The 21,284-nt window shown below is 38.8% G+C and overlaps 5 protein-coding genes across 5 annotated transcripts; 1 reads left to right on the plus strand and 4 right to left on the minus strand.

Moving 5' to 3' along the window:
* Positions 1-526: 526 nt before the first annotated feature.
* GCK72_021574 (uncharacterized protein) lies at positions 527-3,254 on the minus strand (the record flags this gene model as incomplete). The annotated part of the gene is made up of 7 exons (XM_053734363.1): positions 527-637; positions 905-1,179; positions 1,631-1,733; positions 1,863-2,057; positions 2,155-2,297; positions 3,008-3,082; positions 3,245-3,254. The coding sequence occupies 7 exons, from the start codon at positions 3,252-3,254 to the stop codon at positions 527-529; spliced, it is 912 nt and encodes a 303-aa protein (XP_053583276.1).
* Positions 3,255-3,329: 75 nt separating this feature from the next.
* Positions 3,330-4,326, minus strand: GCK72_021575 (uncharacterized protein; the record flags this gene model as incomplete). The annotated part of the gene is made up of 2 exons (XM_053734364.1): positions 3,330-3,359; positions 4,147-4,326. 2 exons carry the CDS (start codon positions 4,324-4,326, stop codon positions 3,330-3,332), a joined length of 210 nt encoding a protein of 69 aa, XP_053583277.1.
* Positions 4,327-5,854: 1,528 nt separating this feature from the next.
* Positions 5,855-11,218, plus strand: GCK72_021576 (uncharacterized protein; the record flags this gene model as incomplete). Its single annotated transcript, XM_053734365.1, has 6 exons — positions 5,855-5,947; positions 6,028-6,102; positions 6,501-6,706; positions 7,186-7,325; positions 10,515-10,950; positions 10,999-11,218. The coding sequence occupies 6 exons, from the start codon at positions 5,855-5,857 to the stop codon at positions 11,216-11,218; spliced, it is 1,170 nt and encodes a 389-aa protein (XP_053583278.1).
* Positions 11,219-11,610: 392 nt separating this feature from the next.
* On the minus strand, positions 11,611-13,891 carry GCK72_021577 (uncharacterized protein; the record flags this gene model as incomplete). The annotated part of the gene is made up of 4 exons (XM_053734366.1): positions 11,611-11,698; positions 12,367-12,627; positions 13,358-13,545; positions 13,811-13,891. The coding sequence occupies 4 exons, from the start codon at positions 13,889-13,891 to the stop codon at positions 11,611-11,613; spliced, it is 618 nt and encodes a 205-aa protein (XP_053583279.1).
* A 2,436-nt stretch (positions 13,892-16,327) lies between these two features.
* GCK72_021578 (uncharacterized protein) lies at positions 16,328-20,116 on the minus strand (the record flags this gene model as incomplete). Its single annotated transcript, XM_053734367.1, has 4 exons — positions 16,328-16,489; positions 17,287-17,431; positions 18,066-18,523; positions 19,592-20,116. The coding sequence occupies 4 exons, from the start codon at positions 20,114-20,116 to the stop codon at positions 16,328-16,330; spliced, it is 1,290 nt and encodes a 429-aa protein (XP_053583280.1).
* Between the last annotated feature and the right edge of the window lie 1,168 nt (positions 20,117-21,284).

Genomic DNA, 21,284 nt, shown 5'->3' on the forward strand with positions numbered 1-21,284 from the left:
AATTTTTGAAATAAATGAAATTTTGAAGGAAAACCCTCAGAATTCAGGAGACGTCTAGACTTCTGAACTAATAATAACATCTTCTCTTCTCTTTTTGATAATAATCTCTTTTGAGAAGACGGGCGGTCCCCCCCCCCCTCTTCCTCATCAATTACATTTTAACCCTTTACCCTTTTGTCGGCAACTTCAAAGGGGAGGGTAATCCCTTTTCCGTTGAAGTTTCTCTGTCTGTCTGTGTGTCCGAATGTCCCAAAACAATTCATTTCTTCCTTCTAAAATCACACATTAATTAACACTGATATGCATTTAAAGGGGTATATCCTAATAGATGGGGGGCGGAGCTTCAAAGAGGGGCGGAGCTTCAAAAAAAGGGGGCGGGGCTTATGAAAGAGCAAACTGGGCTGAAAATGGGTGTATATGACAAGTAGAAATGGAGAAAAAAGCATACAAGTAAAAAGAATACAATTACAGTAATACATGTGGAAAAAATTTTTGGCGGGAAAAAAAAATTTTTGGAATTAAAAAATTATTCATCCTGTGGATCGTCCTGCTCTTCGCCGAGCTCTCGTTCCAACTTTTTGATCTCCAATTCCATTTTTCGAGATTTCATACGGTAGTAGGTGCACATCGCGTCTTCCTGCAAAAATTTGTTGGAAAATTTGAATTTCTCACAAAATCTTTGAATTTGGCGCCAAAAATTCGAATTTTCGACATTTAAATTTTGGCGCCAAATTCAAAAATTTTGTGAGAAATTCAAATTTACAGGAAAAACGTCATTCATTTCTTGATAATTTGAAAACTGACCAAAATTTCAAATTTCGCGCTCAAAAAATTGAATTCTTCAGCTTTGGCGCCAAATTCAAATTTCGCGCTCTTTTTTCAATTTTTCCCGCCAAAACCGTACCCTAGCAATAGTCGAGTGCAACGACTGATTATACAACACTTTCGCCTCGAAATCCAAAATTTGCACCGCCTGTGCGTTATACTTCGCCGGGATCGCCGGGACACCTCCTTGTTGGATCATCGGCTGGTTGAGGAGTACGGTAGGTGGGAGTACTGTAGGTGGCGATGACGTGGCGGCGGCGGATAAGAGATGGTGAGGATGATGAGGAAGATGATGTGGTGTATGAAGTTGTGGTGGTGGTGGGCGCCGGATTGCAGACAGAATCGACATTGGGACTGAAAATATGAACATTTTTTATTTTTTCTTGGCAAAATGTGCTGTCTTTCTGCTGAAAATGCCAAAAAATCAACAAAAAAAAGAAGAAAAAGTTTTTGCCACCGTGCGGACTCGAACCCCGGTCGTTCTACTACCACTGTCTACCCTGTCCACCGAGACTTCTCGCCGGATGGGAAAAGTTCTCAAAATCGATAGATTTTTCTCAAATTTTTTGAATTTTTTGATCGATTTTGTTGTCTTTCTGCTGAAAACCCTAAAAAATCAACAAAAAAACAAAAAAAAGTATTTGCCACCGAGCGGACTCGAACCCTGGTCGTTCTACTACCACTGTCTACCTTGTCCACCGAGACTTCTCGCCGGTTGGAAAAATTCTCAAAACCAATCGATTTTGATCAAATTTTTTGAATTTTCTGTCTGTTTGTCTGTCTGTGCGTCCGGATGTCCACTCACATTTTCCACTATTCAATCCTGGCGGCATTTCCATCGGCTTCATCATCAACGCCTCCTCCATTTTTCGTTTTTTCGCACTTCCAGAACTCGAAGTGACTTGTTTCTGCAAAAAGTCGATAATTAAAGTAGGCTCCGCCCATTTTTTCGCTAAGCCACACCCCCTTTTCAGTTCAAATAAAAATTTCAAAAAAAAATTCGATTAAAAAAAAATTATCAATTTTTCGCTACCAACCTCCTCATCCGGATTCATCATAATCTGCTGTTGTGGCTGCTGCTGAATAGGCTCCGCCCCTCCAATGATGGCTCCGCCCCCCGTGGACACCGTCGCAATCACCTCCTCACACTGTCCATCGTCCATTCCCAACAGTTTTCGAAGGTCCTGATCGGGTTGTTGTTCTGACACTGGCACTCCGTTTTGAGCGGTTTCCTGAAAGAAAAAAATTAAAAATTTTCAAAAAAAAATTTTTTTTTTTTGGGAAAAATTTTTCTGAAAATTTCAGCATAATTTATATATGTATACTAACTTTTTTGAGACTTCTGATCACCTCGTCGATTTCCGAATCCGCCCGAGATTGTGGTTGACCAGTGGCGGCGGCGACGGTTGGTTGGGTGTGGAGGATGGGAGCAGGTGATGGGGAGGTCGATGATCCCGGATGGATACGTTGCACTGGAAAAAGAAGAAATTATTGATTTTTTTGAGTTCTTGACTTTGAAATTGCAGAAAAACACTAAAAATCAGCTCCGGAGCTCAAAAAGTGAGCTAATCAAGTTTTTAATTTTGAAAAAACATGTTGGCTTTGAACAATGCGCTGTTTTTCTGTTGAAAATTTTGAAAAAAAACTTTTTTTCGAAATTTTTTTGTTCTGGCGGGAAAGATAGGTAGTTATTGTAGGGAAAATTCCAAAAAAACCAACAAAAAAAGAAAAAAAAAGTTTTTACCACCGAGCGGATTCGAACCCTGGTCGTTCTACTACTACTGTCTACCTTGAGCACCGAACCTTCTCGCCGGACGGGAAAATTCTCAAAATCAATCGATTTTACTCAAATTTTGTGAATTTGTTATAGATTTTGTTGTCTTCCTGCTGAAAATGGCAAAAAACCAACAAAAAAAAAGAAAAAAAAAGTTTTTGCCACCGTGCGGACTCGAACCTCGGTCGTTTTACTACCACTGTCTACCCTGTCCACCGAGACTTCTCGCCGGATGGGAAAATTCTCAAAATCGATCGATTTTTCTCAAAATTTTTGAATTTTTTGATCGATTTTGTTGTCTTTCTGTGTGTCTAAGCAGCGCCAAAACCTAAAAATCGCTGAAAAATCACTAAACTCCACCTAAGCCGCTCCATTCTCCCAAATTTTTTTGGTAGCTGCTTAGCCTACCTGTATCATCCTGCAAAAACTGCTCCAACAAGTTATCCATATACGATTTGGTGTCCTCGGTGACAATTGTGTAGTCTGCAATTATTGATATTTTCGAGAAAAAAAATTCTGAAATTTCCAAAAACGCAAATGTGCTCCACTGCACAAAACTTTTCGAGTAACAATGCAAGTGCGCTCCACCGCACAAAATTTTTCGAGTAATGTTGCAAGTGCGCTCTATCGAACTTTTTGACCTACCTTCCATCATTTTCCGTTTTTTTCCGCCGAATAATTGGCGGCGGATTATCGGGATCGAAATTGATGGCGGCGGGGTGAATGGTTTTCAGGTGACGGAGGAGAGCAGACGTTCCGCCTGGAAGACTTTCAGAAAAAAGTTTTGAAAAAAAAATGTTTCGAAATTTTTTTGTTATGGCGGGAAAGATAGGTAGTTATTGTAGGGAAAATCTCAAAAAAATCAATTAAAAAAAGAAAAAAAAGTATTTGCCACCGGGCGGACTCGAACCCCGGTCGGTCTACTACCACTGTCTACCTTGACCACCGAACCTTCTCGCCGGATGGGAAAGTTCTCAGAATCGATCGATTTTGCTCAAATTTTTTGGAATTTTTTGAATGTCCTGTCCTTACAGTGAATAAAGCTAAAAAATCAACAAAAAAAAGAAAAAAAAGTATTTGCCACCGGGTGGAATCGAACCCCGGTCGTTTTACTACCACTGTCTACCTTGACCACCGAACCTTCTCGCCGGATGGGAAAGTTCTCAGAATCGATCGATTTTGCTCAAATTTTTTGGAATTTTTTGAATGTCCTGTCCTTACAGTGAATAAAGCTAAAAAATCAACAAAAAAAAGAAAAAAAGTATTTGCCACCGGGTGGAATCGAACCCCGGTCGTTTTACTACCACTGTCTACCTTGTCCACCGAGACTTCTCGCCGGACGGGAAAATTCTCAAAATCGATCGATTTTGCTCAAATTTTTTGATTTTTTTGAATTTTCTGTCTGTCTGTGTGTCTTGTGATGTCCGGATGTCCAAATTCGTCCAATTTTCACCGTTTTTCTTCGTTTTTCACCGTTTTTCTTCGTTTTTTTCCGCATTTTTTCGTATAACCAAGATTCTTTTCAATTTTTCAGACATTTGACCTACCCTTGATCTGAAATTCCGCCGGACAATAGTTACAAGCCGCCCGTTGGCTCTGAGGTACCCATGTGATGTGTTCCCACACAATGGACCGCCCTTTCGAGGAGGGAAACCACGCGGGAGCTTTCGGATCCGATGAATTCGGATTTTCTGGATTTTCTGAAGATTCTGCGCCGACGTCTTCATGGTTGAAGGCGTCACGATAGTCGTCGGTCGTCTCTTCGGTTTTTATCTCTTTTACTTCGGACATTCTGGAATTTTCCGCAATTTTTAGCGTTTTTAGGGGTTTTTATGTAAAAAAAATACGAAGAAAACGATTGAAAAACTTAAAAATTCGAAAAAATCGATTTTAAAAAATTAAAAAACAGTCAGATTACTCGAAAAAAGGAAAAAAACCAAAATTTCCACATTCCACACAATATAAAACCGAAAAAAACACGTTTTTCTACACTAAAATCAATGAAAAATTCGATTTTTCCACGAAAAACCACACAAAACACGTGAAAAATTAATTAAAATAGCAGAAAATTCGAGTAAGAGGGTACTGTAGGTTTAAAGGCGCATGCTCCGAAATTTTTTTCCGAAAAAAAAACTAAGATTTGAAAAAAAGCTAATTTCTAGTGTTTTTCAACTATTAAATATATTAAAACTATAGTTTTATACTAAAAAAAACTCCAAAAAATGCATTTTTCACTTGAAAATCAATAAATTTATCGAAAATATAGACGAAAACCCTCATTTTTCAAAAGTACTGTAGGTTTAAAGGCGCATGACTTAAAAATTAATGCGATTTTTCAGATTTCAATGAAAAAACTATTTCGAAGTGGTTCTTGCTGAGAAAATCATTGAAAAATAGGAATTTTCGGTTGAAAATTTCAAAAAAAACCGCGAAAATGACTGGAAATTAATTGACTGAGCCATTTTCAGCATGAGCAAGGGTACTGTACTTTTAAACCCCAAAAAGCCTAAAAACTCTCAATTTTTGACAAAAAATACGGAAAAATCGGTCAAAAACAGTCGAAAAACTCTATTTTCGTCGGAAAAAATCAGTTTTTACATGGAAAATTCAAAAAAAGTGCCATTAATCTACAAAAATATAAAACATTTGAGTAAAAAATAGGCTCTCACAACCGTAAAAAATCCTTAATGAAAGAAAATTGTTATTGATGGGAGGGGGAGGGCGAAAAGGATAAACGGTGTCGGTCCAGACCGCCCGTCTGTCTAGATAGTACTCTCCCTAGAAGAGACGCAGACATTCAACAACAACGCAGGACGGCCCGATCAATTCAGGCCCAACCAGCCTCATCTCACGCGGCCGCTTTCCGATGAGAGACTATGCAAAACGAGGAGGGTGTGAGAGAAAGCAAGGCGGCTGCGGCGAGCGAGGTGGCGGGGAGACACACTCTCCTCATGGCAGTGGAGGGGGAGAGTCATTGTGTGCCTTGATAGCTCAGTTGGGAGAGCGTTAGACTGAAGATCTAAAGGTCACCAGTTCGATCCTGGTTCAGGGCAATCGTTTTTTTCTTTTTTGATATGAATTGGGAAATGAGTTGGGAGCCATTTCAGTGGCCTCTTTCCCTATTTTTACTATATCCCTGGTGTCTAATCCTCTAATAGCGTCTAATAAGCGAGTGGGGGGGAAGACACGCAGAGAAAAGGTTGCCATGGTGATCCCCGCCATGAGAGCCCTCGTATGCTGCCAGTTTTCCTCAAAATGCTCCCGAAAAACGAGCGAGAAGCGCTTTTTGATGTGGATGATCGAATTTTGATGCTGGAACGGAGGCTGAGCAATGCCAAGGCAGCGAAGGTAAATTATTTTTTTTGTTTTTGAAATGAAAATTTGGTTTTTTTATTTTTTTGACAAAAACTTAATAAGAACGAATTCAGGACGCCTTCGTACACCATCTGCGTGGAAAATACCCGAATTGGACGCCGCCTCTCCCGGCATTGAGCTATCAGGAGGTAAATTTTCGAAACTATTTTGAAAACTTTCAAAAACAAAGCGAAAATGGTATTGTCTTGTATCTAGTAGTGCCTCAAACCAGTTATACTATTTTTTTCCCAAAAGTCCAATTAATTCCCTAAATTTTAAGCCTAAAACCAGCTCGCTAGGCCAAAAACTGAAAAAGTTACAGATTTTCGAAAATTTTCGAAATTCTGAAACTCACTAAAACTACCGTATCTAGACCAAATTCGTGGCGAGACCCATGAAATGTATATTTTCGAAATCAGGAAAGCAAGACGGTTCAAATGAGGATAATCATGACCGGGTTCAAGCAATTTTGAACATTTCGAATTTTTGGGTCTCGCCGCGAAAATTTTTTTTGACATTTTTTTTTTGACAAATTATCGATTTTCAGGGAAACTTCCCCGTACTAACATCCTCCAATCCCCATACCACTCCCAACTACCAAATAAACCGGGAACCCCTTCTGAGCCGCCTGTCCACTGGGGACTATCAGTGGGATGTCAACGAGCAGAGGGGGAATCAGAATCGGATGGCTATCAGGAGAACACCGAATTATCCGTCAAACTTCACAACGTCTCCAATCGATATTCCGACGAGGTACGGTATTCAGTTTTCGTGGTGAGACCCAAAAAATGCCGAAAATTCAAAATTTTAGAATTCGACCATGATTATACTCATTCGAAAGCCCTTAATTCGCTGATTTCAAAAATGTAACTTTTTTCGAATTCGGATGAAAACTCACTGAGATACTGTAGTTTCAAGTTTTTGGGTCTCACCACGAAAACTCAATTTTTTCCAAATTTTCAAAAACTAGGCATGATTATACTCTTGTGAAAGCTCTCAGCCCGCTGATTCCAATGATTTCAAAATTTTTGGTCCTACAACGAAAACTAGCGGTTACGGTAGTTTCAAACTTTTTTGCACTCTTGAAAAATGAAAAGTACCGTAACTCAGCTAATTTCTATAATTAATTGCTGATTTTTAGTGCAAAATGACCGTAATCTTAACGGCTACAAGATCAAACAATAAAAAATGTAGATCACAGATTCATAAAAGAGAAAATTTCCGATTTCCAGTGGTCCCCTCCTGGAAAGTGACATTCGTCGCTCGAAAATCCGACTCCGTGAGATTTCCGAAGAGTTGCGATCGATGAGAATCGATCGAATGAGTTTGAGTACGGATCAGTGGCTAGCCGAGCAGCCGTTCAGACAGAGAAGTGAGTTTTGGCTGGAATTAGGCCACGCCCCATTTCAGACAAAAAAAAAATCAAAAAAAAATTAGAAAAAATCGATAAAAATGGTAAAAAATAGGAAAATATACAGAGCAGACGCGCAAGTTCGATGGAGCACGTTTGCAGTGTGAACCGAAAATTCAAAATTTTCAAAAAAAAATTTTTTTTTCAAAAATTCCAAATTCGCGCCAAATCTTAAAATTTTTGACTGATGGAGCGCTTAAAGTAAACTAACCAATTTTTTTGATTGCATTGAGTCCGGCATACGCCAAAATCTCACGAAGAGCCATCTCATGCTTCGCCTCGAAATGACGTCGGAGAGCAGCGACACCGTCTGAAAAATAATTCGAAAATTGGATGATTAGAGGGCGTGGCTTAGCGCCCACTACTGAAAAATCAAATTTTTCGTGAAAATTTGAGTCATTTTCATCCAAAAACCATTGAAAACGGTCAATTTTCAAAAACGCGCCGGAGGCGCGCCAGTGTACAGTATTTTTTTGGCTAAATTGTGTGTTTTTGGACGGAAAACTAGATTTTTGAATCATAAAAGTAGATTTCTAAAAAATTCCCATACAAAGTACGATAATTTTCGTCAAAAAACCATCGAAAACGGTCTATTTTCTAAAACGCGCCGACGGCGCGCCAGTGTACTGTACTTTTTGGCCAAACATTGAATTTTTGAATCGAAAAAGAAGTTTTCTGAAAATTTCCATGCAAATTTTGTATATTTTCACACAAAAATTGCTGATTTTCGTCGAAAAACCATCGAAAACGATCGATTTCCAAAAACGCGTCGACGGCGCGCCAGTGTACAGTACTTTTTGACCAAATCGTGTGTTTTTGGACGGAAAATTAGATTTTTGAATGATAAAAGTATATTTCTAAAAATTTCCATACAAAGTACGATAATTTTCGTCAAAAAACCATCGAAAACGGTCTATTTTCAAAAACGCGTCGACGGCGCGCCAGTGTACAGTAGTTTTTGGCCAAATCGGGTCTTTTTGGGCAAGAAATTGAATTTTTGAATCAAAAATAGGTGTTTAAAAAAAAATCCATGCAAAATACAATAATTTTCGTTAAAAATCCACCAAAAACGGTCGATTTTCAAAAACGCGCCGATGGCGCGCCAGATATATATACATTTCTACTCATAATCAATAGTTTTTGATCAAAACTTTCAGATTTTTTTGATTTTTCTGATATTTTGGACTACTTGGCGTATCATTTAAGCAAATTTTTGCCAAAAAAGACTAGATACAGCCTACTTCGAAAAACGCGCCGAAGGTGCGCCACATTCACACATTTCTACCCAAAATCGGCCGTTTTTGGCTCAAAATTTTTGGATTTTTTTGGTTTTCTTAACATTTTCGGCTGTCTGGTGCTCTTAAACACAGAAAAACTCACTTTTAACATGATAATGCTTGTCACAACACCGACACTGGAAGACGTCTGGTTGGACCTCGTGTCCGAGAAGATATCGAAGAGCAACCATGGTTTTCAGGTGGTTTTGAGTGTTTTGGAGCTGAAAATCACTCAAAATGACAAGAAAATTATGAGGAAAAAGTGAAAAATTCAAAAAAACTGAAAAAAATTCTCGAAAAATTCAAAAATCGACAAAATTAGACCGCGTCTGGAAGGATCTCGATTGGGGGACACTTTTCCAGAATGTCAATTTTTTTCGTTTTCTCGCGTGGCCCAACACGGAAATCCGGATTTTTAGACGACGCGGGCGGCCCCGTCGGGGGGTCAATACGTAAATAACAACAAAAAAAAGATTACGGTGGAGGCCTTAGGCCAACGAGGCCAGGGTCACGTCTTTTTTGTTTTTTGCGTGAATTCTTTTTTATAGATTTTCACTTTTTTTCGGAGAGAAAACTCTTGAGATATCGACCTATTATTCGGATTTCTTCAAAAAAAAAATTTTTTTTCGAAAATTTTTTTCAGCATTTTTTTGATGGAAACCCTCTAAAACTGTGTAATTTCTCCGTTTTCTTGTGAGATTCCGACAGAAAGAAACAAAAAATCCAGTTTTTGAGACAAAAATTCAAATTCTGAGTGAATTCTCGGCGAAGTTCGGTAGAGCGCACTTGCATCGCCCCCTGCTGCCGAGAATATGAATATTTAGTGATTTTTCAGTGATTTTCTGAATTTTTAGCGGTAATTTTGTGTTTAGAATATAATGAATTGCTTTTTGAACCAAATCAACCATAATATGGCAAAAATTTCAGATTTTCCAGAATTTTTGAAAAATTGCAAAAAAAAATTTCGAAATTTTTTTCAGAATTTGTTTTTTTCAAAAAAGGTACTGAAACTGTGTGGTTCATTGTTTTCTCTGCTGATAGTCTTACAAAACATCCAGTTTTTACTCAAAAATTCAAATCGGAAGCGAATTTTATGTGGAGTTCGATAGAGCGCACTTGCATCACCGCCAGCTGGCGAGAATTTGAATTTTCAGTGATTTTCTAAATTTTTGGCGGTAATTTTGTGTTTAGAATACAATTCACTGTTTTCAGAACAAAATCAACCATAATATGGCAAAAATTTCAGATTTTCCAGAATTTTTTGAAAAATTGCAACAAAAAAAAATTCGCATTTTTTTCATATTTTCTTGAGAATGGTACTAAAACATCAAAAAAAAAGAGAAAAAATCCAGTTTCTGACACAAAAATTCAAATTCCAAACCAATTTTAGGCGAAGTTCGGTAGAGCGCACTTGCATCACCACCTGCTACTGGCAATTTGAATTTTTAGTGATTTTTGGCGGAAAAATTGTGTTTAAAATACAATTAATTGCTGTTTGAACGAAATTAACCATAATTATAGCAAAAATTTCAGATTTTCCAGAATTTTTGAAAAATTGCAAAATAATTTTTTTTTTCGAATTAAAAAAAAAGAATTTCGTCGCAAGAGCTCAAAAACTGCGTAGTTTTTGTATTTCCTTGCACTATTCCAACAAAAAACCCAGTTTTTGACTCAAAAATTCAAATTCCAAGCCAAACTCAGGTGAAGTTCGGTAGAGCGCACTTGCATCACAACCACGTGAAAAAAAAAGTGAAAATCAGTAGAAAAAGGTTTCTAGCAAGTGTTTTGAACATACCCGAGCACATTTTCAGGAAAATTTTTTACTTTTTGAGAAAAAAAATTCCAATTTTTTTTTCAAATTTTCCATTTCCAGCCGTCTCCCTTCACTTCCACCCCTCCGACCATCACCAAACCGATCATCTGGAGCAAGCACGTCTTCATCTCTCTCGTCTCGATCTGACCGAGACCACGCCCATCGACACGCCCACCGAAGAGCGAAAAATCGATATTCAAATGACTGAAAATCACGAGAAACTGTTGAACGAGATGAGGGCGGAGTCTTCGAGTGCGGTGGGCGTGGCCTCGGTGGCTCCGCCCACTCAAGCTCCACCCCCTCGTGTTGTCCAATGGGAACTTCCTCAACAACAAGTGGCTCAAGTTCAAGCCCCGCCTCCTCCAGTAGTCCAGGCTCCGCCCCCTCAGGTCGCTCCGCCTCCTCCGGTGGTCCAGGCTCCGCCCCCAGTCACCGGAGGCGTCTCTGACCTTTTCAAAAATATGGATTTGGACACGGATAGTGATGACACCCCGAGGTATGTAGATCAAATTTTTTTGCTGTTGAAAAAAATCAATTTTTTCAGACAAGCCCCGCCCCCTCAGCAACCACAACAGACAGTGGATTACGGTCAACTACTGAAAACTATCGGCAGTATGGCGGGAGGAGATTCAAGTAGTGATGAAGGGGATGCGAATCCTAGGCCATCGTTTGGGATTTCTAGGCCACCAGTAAGACAGCAACAGCAAAAAAGTTTGATGTTTAGAGATGATGAGGAGTCGGATATTGATGAATTTTTTCATTGATCGTCGGTGGCCTAGTTTTTGGAAAGTTAGGCCACCTAATTTCTTTCATATATTTATTGATGGCCTAACTTTTCAGGAAGTTAGGCCATCTTGAGTAGCACTGCATTTCTTGTCGGTGGCCTAGCTTTTGGGAAGTTAGGCCACCATTTCCGTTTTTTCCTTGGTGGCCTAACTTTCTCAAAAGCTAGGCCACCATTTTAAGTTATTGGCCATAATGAATAATAATCATCGCTATTACCCATCCCGTTTCAGTTTTAATGTCGGTGGCCTAATTTTCCTTTTAAAATTTCGGCCACCTTTCGATTTTCACTATTTAAAAAAATATTTTCTTCTCAAATCGATTCTCCTTGAATAAATGATACATGATACGAATAAAACACGAAAAAATATTATTATTGACTATGCTGAGCACTCTTTTTCGCCGCTTCCAATTTGGCCAAGTGTGGGAACATGTGTGGTGGGTTGGCCGGTGTGGTGAATCTGCAAAAATAGGTTGGAATTGTTTAAAAAAAAGCGAAAAAATCAACAAAAAAAAAGAAAAAACGTTTTTGCCACCGCGCGGACTCGAACCCCGGTCGTTCTACTACCGATGTCTACCTTAGCCTTCTCGCCGGATGTGAAAATTCTGAAAATCGACCGATTTTTCCCAATTTTTTTGAGTTTTTTGGCAGTCTGTGTGCCCGAAAATCCGGAAAACGGAAAAAAATCAACAAAAAAAAAGAAAAAAAAGTTTTTTGCCACGGTGCGGACTCGAACCCTGGTCGTTCTGTCACCGATGTCTACCTTTACCTCCGAACCTTCTCGCCGGATGTGAAAATTCTCAAAATCAATCGATTTTTCTCAAATTTTTTTTAGTTTTTCCGGCTGTCTGTGAGTCTGTGTGTCCCAATGTCCCCCACCGTACCCTGCAGCCGCTTTGGCCGGCTGATTAGGGCGTTTTGAACGATTCCGGTGGCAAATTGTGTGGTTGTTTGATGGGCGGTTGGCACGTTTTTGATTTCGATCTGAAAAAAAAAATCTGAAAAAAATCGATAATAGGCCACGCCCCCTAGCCGCTCAAAACTCAAAAATTGATGAATTTTAGCCTATTTTAGCCCATTTTTGGTTGTTTTGAACCAAAAAAAACGCGCCAACGTCACGCCAGTCACCTCAAAAACGCTGGAATCTCTGAAATTCGCTTCTTCTTCTCCGTTTTATCACTTTTCGGTGTCCGATTATACATAGAGTCACTGAATATGCGAATCATCGACGGCGTCGTCATTGTGTCCGCCGATTTCATTGACGGTTGAGGAGGGGGCGGAGCTTGAGTGAAAAGGGGCGTGGCTTGTTGAGCGACAGTCAGAGACGATTTTAGTGCCGAGATTTCGAGATCTTTCGCTTGAAGCAGTTCGTACGCCGTCTCGAGTTGTCTGGAAATGTTGGAATTTGGAAATTTTGGAAAAACGAGTCAAAGGCGCGCCAGACTCCATTTTTTTTCGTGAAATCGGCTCCCATCTTAATGTCTGTCTGTCTATCTGTGCGTGCTGATGTTCCAAACGCGCCCAAGGCGCGCTAGCCGCTTCATTTTCTCATTTATGTTCGATCTGGCGCGCGATTGACGCGTTTTTCAATTTTTTCCCTATAAATGGTGCATCGACTCTCATTTTTCTGCTGTTTCCAATGTCTGTGCGTCCGGATGTCCAAACCGCGTCCAAGGTGCGCCAGTCTTCTATTTTCTTGTTTTTCGACTACCTGGCGCACGTTTGGCGCGTTTTTTTCAAAGTTTTCCAATAAATGGTCCATCTGATCTTTTTTTTTGTTCCTGTTTTCAATGTCTGTGCGTCCGGATGTCCAAAAAGCGCTCAAGGCGCGCCAGTCTCCTATTTTTCTAGTTTTTGGAGTATCTGGGGTGCGTTTGACGCGTTTTTTCTGGAAATAATGCATCGGCTCTCATTGTTCTGCTGTTTTCAATGTCTGTGCGTCCGGAAGTCCGAAACGCGTCCACGGCACGCCAGAAACTCCACTTCTTAATTTTGAGCGTAGCTGGCGCGCGTTTGACGCGTTTCTAACGGATTTTCCTCGTTTTTGGGTTGAAAAGCTCCAAATTCTTGGAATTTTTCCGAGTTTTCCGTCTATTTATCGATTTTTCCGTCTTCTCACTTCTTATAATTATCTTTTTTCGCCTTCTGCTCATTGTGTGCTTCTCTCAATCGGTCAAAGTGTCGCTCCTTCTTCGTCAATCCCATGAATAGATTCGCCCGTTGGCGGGCTTGAAAAGTGATCGATCGGCCGAGATCCTTTGTGATTTTTTGAATGTCCTCGTGGATTGGTGTGAACATTTCTTTTACCTGACGAAAAAAAATTAATTTAAAAAAAAATTGTTTTGAATTTTTTTTCAACAAAGTTTTTCCTTGGGAAAACAACTTTTTTCCAGATTTTAGTGGTTTTTGCCCAAATTATGCATTTTCAAAAAAAAAAATTTTTTTTTTCGAAATTTTTTTTTTGAATAAAATTTTTTTCTCCAAAATTCGAAATTTTTAACTGTTCCAGACCAATTCCACCCCGAAAAATTCATTTATCACATCAATTTTCACCCCAGACGCCTCCTTCTACCTGTTCCGGCATCGTCGGTCCCATTTTGAGGAGACGGATCGGTTGGACACCACACTCGATGCATTTCAGTGGTTGGGACATTCCTGAAATTGAAAAATTTTGAAGTGGAAGATGGAAGGATTGCTGGAGCGCCTGTGGCGCGAATTTCACGGAGATCGCGTCAAAGGCGCGCCAGCTCGAACAAAAATAAGAAAATGAAGCGGCTGGTGCACCTTCGGCGCGTTTCGGACATCCGAACGCACAGACATTGAAAACAGCCAGATTTTGCGAAAACTTTAAAAATTCATAATTTTTTACTGAAAAGTTGATTTTTTTTTAGGATTTCTGGGCTGAAAATAGGAAATTTAGCTGTTTTTATTGGGTTTTAATATAAAAATCTGAGTTTTAAGCCATAATATGCATCATTTGACCAAAAAATGACTTCACGCATCAAAGGCGCGCCAGTAATTGTCAAAAATGAAATTTCGGTAAATTTTCGCTTTTTTTAGATCTAGTCGATCAATTTCAGTCTTCTAGAACCAAAAAAATGCGAATTTTCATCGAAAAATTGCTTATTTTTATGAATTTTCAGTCAGAAATCGCAATTTTTCAAAAAACGCGCCAGTAAACCGATTTTCAGCTAGAAAATTGGATTTTTCGCAGTGTAAATTCGAATTTCTAGCAGTTTTCCGTCAGAAACAGTGAAAAATTCTGATTTTTTGGTCAAAAATCGCATATTTCCGGTGAAAATCGCTATTTTTCGAAAAAGCGCCGAAGGCGCACCAGTAAGAGCATCTGGAGCCGATTTCCAGTTAGAAAATTGAATTTTTCGAGAAAACAAACAAGAAATTTGAGTTTCTAGCAGTTTTCTAGAGAGAAACAGTGAAAAATCAAGTGTTCTCAGGCAAATGAGGCTATTTTTCGAAAAACGCGTCAAAGGCGCGCCAGAATTAAACTCATTGAGCCGATTTTCAGCCAGAAACTATAATTTTCGCAGTGAAAATTCAAATTTCCAGCAGTTATCAGTAGAGAAACAGTGAAAAATCAAGTGTTTTCAAGCAAAAATTGCTTATTTCCGGTTAAAACCGTTTTTTTTGCAAAAAAGCGTCAAAGGCGCGCCAGAATTCAAATCAAAAGCTGATTTTCAGTTAAAAATTGGATTTTTTGGTAAAAAAAACTGCAAAAATTCGAATTTCTGACAGTTTTCTATATAGAAACAGTGAAAAAGCCAGGGTTTCTTCAATTTTTTAATAGTTTTTTGGCTGAAAATCTGAAATTTTCCGTACCACAACTATCCTCTGTCTGACACAACTGTTTACAGTCGACACAGAACAAATGCATACAATTTGAAATGTAGAAATCGAGAGATTTCGACGGAAACTGGAAGCAGTGGAAGCAGTGAACGGATTCCATCTGGAAATTCAAGTTCTGAAAATCTGAAAATGCGCTCCAATGATAAATTATCAATGGAGCACATTTGAAAATGACAAAATAGTAGAGAAAAAGATGAAAAATGGAGAATTTTCAACTAAAAAATACAAAAAAATGTCGAAAAACTTGATTTTGGAATTTCATTTTTGTGCAAAAATCAACAAAAAACCAAATGGAAAATCAACAAAATTTTAACAATAATTGGGGATAAGGGGGCGGAGCTTAAAAAGGGGCGGAGCTAACAATTTGAGGGGAAAACAAAGAAAAATAGGCCAAAAATCGCCATTTTTGACAATTTTCAGATAATGTCTGGCGCGCTTTTGGCGCGTCGATTGAAAAAAAAAACCATTTTTGACCGAAAAAAAACGATTTTTGGTGGGAAGTGAACTTTTAGAGGAAAAATCCAATTTTTGTCTAAAAAAATCCAATTTTTGACCGATTTTCTGAAGAAATTTCAGTAAAAAAAAATGACAAACAAGTAACAGAATATGAAGATAAGGGGCGGAGCTTAAAAAGGGGCGGTGCTAACAATTTGAGAGGGGATAAACGAGAAAAAATGGGACAAAAATAATTAATTTTCCAACATTTCCATCACAAAAACCGTCAATTTCATGTTGGCTGGCGCGCTTTTGACGCGTGGATCGAAAAAAACCGTTTTTGACTCAAAAAATGAAATTTGTGGAGCAGAAATTGGAGTTTTTGGAGCAAAAAAATAGAAAAAAGGTATAAAAAGACAAAGAAAACGATAGAAAACGAGCAAAAAGTGAAATTTTAGAGAAAAAATCCGTCAAAAATCCAATTTTCAGCCTTAAATTATCATTTTGAGCTAAAAATTCAGTTTTTGACAGATTTTTTAAAGAAATTTCAGAAAAAAAGGTAAAAATAACAATGAAAACAAGGAAAAACGACAAACATTTTTAAAACAGTGATTGAGGATAATGGGCGGAGCTTAAAAGGGGCGGGGCTAACAATTTGAGGGGAAAACAGAGGAAAATAGGGCTAATTTTAGTCATAAAATACCAATTTTGATGCTAAAAATTAGATTTTTGACCGATTTTTTCAGAATTTTCAGTAAAAAATGAGAAAATAACAATGAAAATTCAAAAATTATTGTGGTTTTCTTCCCGACTGTCGCATCAAATAATTGCGAAGAGACTTCTGTTGATCACGGAATGATCGTTGACGATTACGGCCACGGACCTTATTTTTGACCATTGCGAATACCTTCTTCTTCGAATTCTGTTCATTCGTACGACCGACGTGGGGACCCTGGAAGAATATTGGAAAATGATGGAAAATTGGTTAAAATCCAACATTTTTCTATGAATTTCGACTAAAATCATGATTTTGGAAGCAAAAAAACGCGTCAAAGGCGCGCCAGACACTATTTTCACCTAGCTGGCGCGCGTTTGACGCGTTTTCGGCATCAAATGAAGCATCGGTTATCATTTATCTGGTAAAATCCCGTATTTTTTACAGAATTTCGACCAAAATCATGATTTTAGAAGCAAAAAAAAGCGTCAAAGGCACGCCAGACTCGTCTTTTTGGTGAAAAATGGTCTCTCCGAATGTCCACAAAGCGCCAAAGGCACGCCAGACTCAATTTTTTTTGAAAAATGGTGCTTTATGTCTCTGTATTTGTCTGTCAGTCCGAATGTACAGAACACGCCAAAGGCGCGCCAGACACTGTTATCACCTAGCTGGCGCGCGTTTGACGCGTTGTTCGGCATCAAATGAAGCATCGGTTATCATTTTTCTGCTGTTTTCAATGTCTCAATGTCTATCTGTGCGTCCGGATGTCCGAAACGCGCCGAAGGCACGCCAGTCTTCTATTTCTCTAGTTTTTGGACCATCGGGGGTGCGTTTGACGCGTTTTTTTTTTCTATAAATGGTTCTCTCTGTCTATCTGTGCGCCTGGATGTTCGAAACGCGTCCAAGGCGCGCCAGCCGCTTCAATTTTTCATTGTTGTTCGCTCTGGCGCGTTTTTATCAGATTTCTCTCGTTTTTTTGGCTCAAAAACTCCAAATTATCGATTTTCTATCGAATTTTCAGAAAAAAACCGCACATTTTTCTTTGGTCTTCCGAATTTGTAGTCCTCATCGGCTCTTCCAGCAGTAATATCAGCCATTCTCTCCTCTTTTGTCTGTCGTTTCTTCTTGTAGAAGTGCTCGATGTCGGAGAGACGAGCCAATCCATCGGTCGAGCGTTTCCTGGAAAAAATGCGATTATTTTCATGGATTTTTGTTAAAAATAGGCTAAAGACACGCCAAAAATGCTAAAAAATCTTCTTGTGAGATAAAAATGACCAATTTCCGTCAATTAGAGCCGAAAAATCAAATTGTTCAGTAGAAAATGGCATGATTGAGCATTTTGACCCGATTTTCAGATGGAAAAATTATATTTTCCGTACGAAAACAGTTGTTTTCAGATGTTTAAAAGCAAAAACAAAGTTTTATGTATCAAAAATCGTATTTTTCAAAAAAGCGTCGAAGGCGCGCCAGAAAATGAAATCGGAGCAAATTTTCAGCTAAAAAATGCATTTTCGCAGTGAAAATTCAAATTTATGGCAGTTTTCTAGACACAAATAGCGAAAAAATCAAATTTTTGAGCTGAAATTCCTAGATTTTTAAAATGAGAAAGAATCGTTTAAAAAATCATTTTTCTCTTAATTTCAATCGATTTCTTTCATATTTCTTCAATTTCTGTTAAAAAATGCGCCAAAGGTGCGCCTGACTCCTCATTCGTTCATTTTTGTTGGATCTGGCGTGCGTTTGGCGCGTTTTTAACGGATTTTTCTCGTTTTTTGGCCGAAAATCTCCAAATTTCCATCCTTCAGTTGCTTACATCTCCAACTTCTCAGCCATGTCCTCAACAATCTGTTCATCGGCATTCGATCGTCCCTTTCCCATTTGTTTCTTCAATCGTTTCTCTCCGATCAGTTGTTTTTTCAACTGATAAGCACGAATATTCTTGAAATCCTCTTGAGTCAGAATACGATCCATCGAATTCTTCGTCGCCTTCTTCTTCGGGTCCTCGACTTCTGGAGTCACGACGACGACGTCAGTAGCGGATTCTGAATTCACGTCTTCTTCCTCTTCTTCATCCTCAGCCTCCTCATCCTCTTCGTCATCCACTTCGACGTCTTCTTCTTCATCGTCAACGTCTTCTAATTCTTCGTCATCCACTTCGACGTCTTCTTCTTCATCGTCAACGTCTTCTAATTCTTCGTCATCCACGTCTTCTTCTTCATCGTCAACATCACTCTCATCGTCGTCTTCTTCATCGTCATTGGCAGCTGGTTTCTGAAAATTTGAAAGTTAAAAGTCTGGGACGCCTTTGACGCGTTTTTTAGGGATTCGAAAAGATTCTGAAGCTAAAAGAGGTCTAGAAATCGTTCAAAAATTACAAAAAGTTAAAGTTCTGGGGTGCCTTAGACGCGTTTTTGAGCTCATCTTAGGAGTTAGACGAATTCTGGATGGCTGGGGTGATTTTGACGCGTTTTTTTAATAGGTTTTTGAAAAGATTCTAGAGTCAAAAACGGTCTAGAAACCGTTCAAAAATTTCAAAATACACAAGACCTGGGGCGCGTTCGACGCGTTTTTGCGCAAATTTCTCTAGATTTTCAGCCTTCTGAGCTATTTTTAAGTGATTTCTAGAGTGATTTTCAACAAATTTCAGCAGATTTAACTCATAATTTTGAGAGATTTCGCCCAATTGTTAGCCAGTTTTAGCTCATTTTCAGCTTTGAGCTTTTCTGCTCCCCACAAGCGAACTTACTACAGACTGGGCTGCCTTTGACGCGTTTCTCACTAGTCAGTTTGAATTGGTTAGGAAAGATTCTAAAGCCAAAAGGTCTAGAAGCCGTTCAAAAATTTCAAAAATGAATGAATCGGGGGCGCCTTAGGCGCATTTTGAAGAGTTTTGATGAAAATTAATAGATACAGGGTCATTTTCGGTCAGAAACAGGTACTTTTTTGAATTTTAACGGGGTTTTTGCTTATTTTTCAGCACATTCCCGCTTATATTGGTTGTCAACCGATTTTTAATTAATTTCGGCTATTTTTAGCCTATTTCAGCTATTTCAGTTGATTTCAGCCAGTTTTAGCTCATTTTCAGCAAAATTTCAGCAAGTTTCATGTCAGTTTCAGCTAATTTTCAGCTTTTCTGCTCTCGACGAACATATTTGCTCCAGTTCTCGACCATTTCGCTTTTCATCAATTTCAGCCAATTTCAGTCATATTTCCGTTTTTTTGCTCATTTTCAGCCAATTTTCAGCCGATTTTAAATTATTTAAATTGAGTTCAGCCGATTTCAGCCTGTTTTTGCTCATTTTTTGCTCATTTTCAGCTGATTTTCAGCCGATTCCTCACCTGTTCGACCTTTCTCTTCTTAGCCACCGGCGCTCCCTCATCATCATCCTCCTCTTCCTCTTCCGTATCAACTTCATCCGTATCAATATCAGACACATCTAAATCACTCTCCTCCTCCTCATTATCACTCAAATGCCCCTGCTCTCCACCATCATCATCTTCATCGAGAATCTCGGCTCCCGAAATGAAATCATGAACTTTCGGTCGTGCGAATCCATTATATTCCTTCTCCTCATCATCTTTTTCTTGTGGTTTTCCACGATCTCTTCTCGCGAGCAACTTTGGATTCACTGCTCTAAAGAGAGTAATCAATGAGCGAGCCGCCATTGATACATTCTTATTTTTGTATGTTTTATACTCGGATAAATCTCTCAATAACTCCTCAGTCGCTGCGAATGGACAATTCGAGAGAATCTCTCGGATCGCGTTGATTCCCACGGTCATCGCTTCTGGAGAGTTTCGATCAGTGACGAAATTGTTGGCAATGACTCGAATGAGTTGTTCAACCGTATCAGGGGGAATCATTTCGTGACAAGCTTGTGCTGCGTATAGAAGGATTTCGTGACGTCACGTTGTTTCGGTTGAAGGAATCTGAAATAATTTCAGACTGAAATTTGAAATGGATTCGGGGTTGAAAAAGATGGTTTTGGAGTCAAAACTGATTAAATGGTAGTGTTATAAATGATTGAGTTATCGCGTCAAAGTTGCGCCAGCCACAGAAGCGATGGAGCATTTTGAGCCGATTTTCAGATGGAAAAATTTAATTTCCGCATGAAAACAGTTGTTTTCTACAGTTTATAAGGAAAAATGAAGTTTTATGATTCAAAAATCGTATTTTCAAAAAAGCGTCAAAGGCGCGCCAGTAAATGAAATCGGAGCCAATTTTCAGCTGTAAAAAATGCATTTTCGCAGTGAAAATTCAAATTTCTAGCAGTTTTCTAGACAGAAATAGTGAAAAATCTAATTTTTGAGCTGAAATTCTCGAAAATCGATCAGTTTTCTGTCTAAAATCGTCGTTTCTCATGAAAGCTGTTTTCAACCAATTTTAAAATTAAATTAATTTTTTTAAACAATTTCAGCCATATTTCAGCTGGTTTTCAATAAATTTCGGCAGTTTTCAGCCTATTTCAGTTGATTTCGGCCAATTTCAGCCAGTTTTAGCTCATTTTCAGCAAAATTTCCGCAAGTTTCATGTCAGTTTTAGCTAATTTTGAGCTGTTGTGCACCCAACGAGCGACCTTGCTTCACTTCTCGGCCATTTCCCTTCTCATCTATTTATGCCAGTTTTCAGCCAATTTCTGCCCCGAATTTAGTCGATTTCACCTAATTTCAAGCCGATCATAGCCAATTTCTGTCATATTTCCTCTTTTTTGCTCATTTTCAGCCAATTTTCAGGCGATTTCAGCCGATTTCCGTCATTTCTCAGTCGCTTCACTCTCAATATTTTAAAGGATTCGGATTCGAGCCAATTTTAACCGATTTTCAGCCGATTTAAACCAATTTGAAATCATTTTCAGCCGATTTTCAACCGATTTCAGACGATTTTTCTTACCTATGAAGATAAGAATAGAAGCTCAACGTATGCAAACGATGAATTCCGATAATTCGTGCACAAAGTGCAATCTTAAACAGTCTCATCTCTAACTTACTACAGACTGGGGTGCCTTTGACGCGTTTAAAGTTTAAATTGGAT

This window comes from Caenorhabditis remanei, chromosome V, assembly GCF_010183535.1.
Source record: "Caenorhabditis remanei strain PX506 chromosome V, whole genome shotgun sequence".
NCBI classification, from domain to species: Eukaryota; Metazoa; Nematoda; class Chromadorea; order Rhabditida; family Rhabditidae; genus Caenorhabditis; species Caenorhabditis remanei.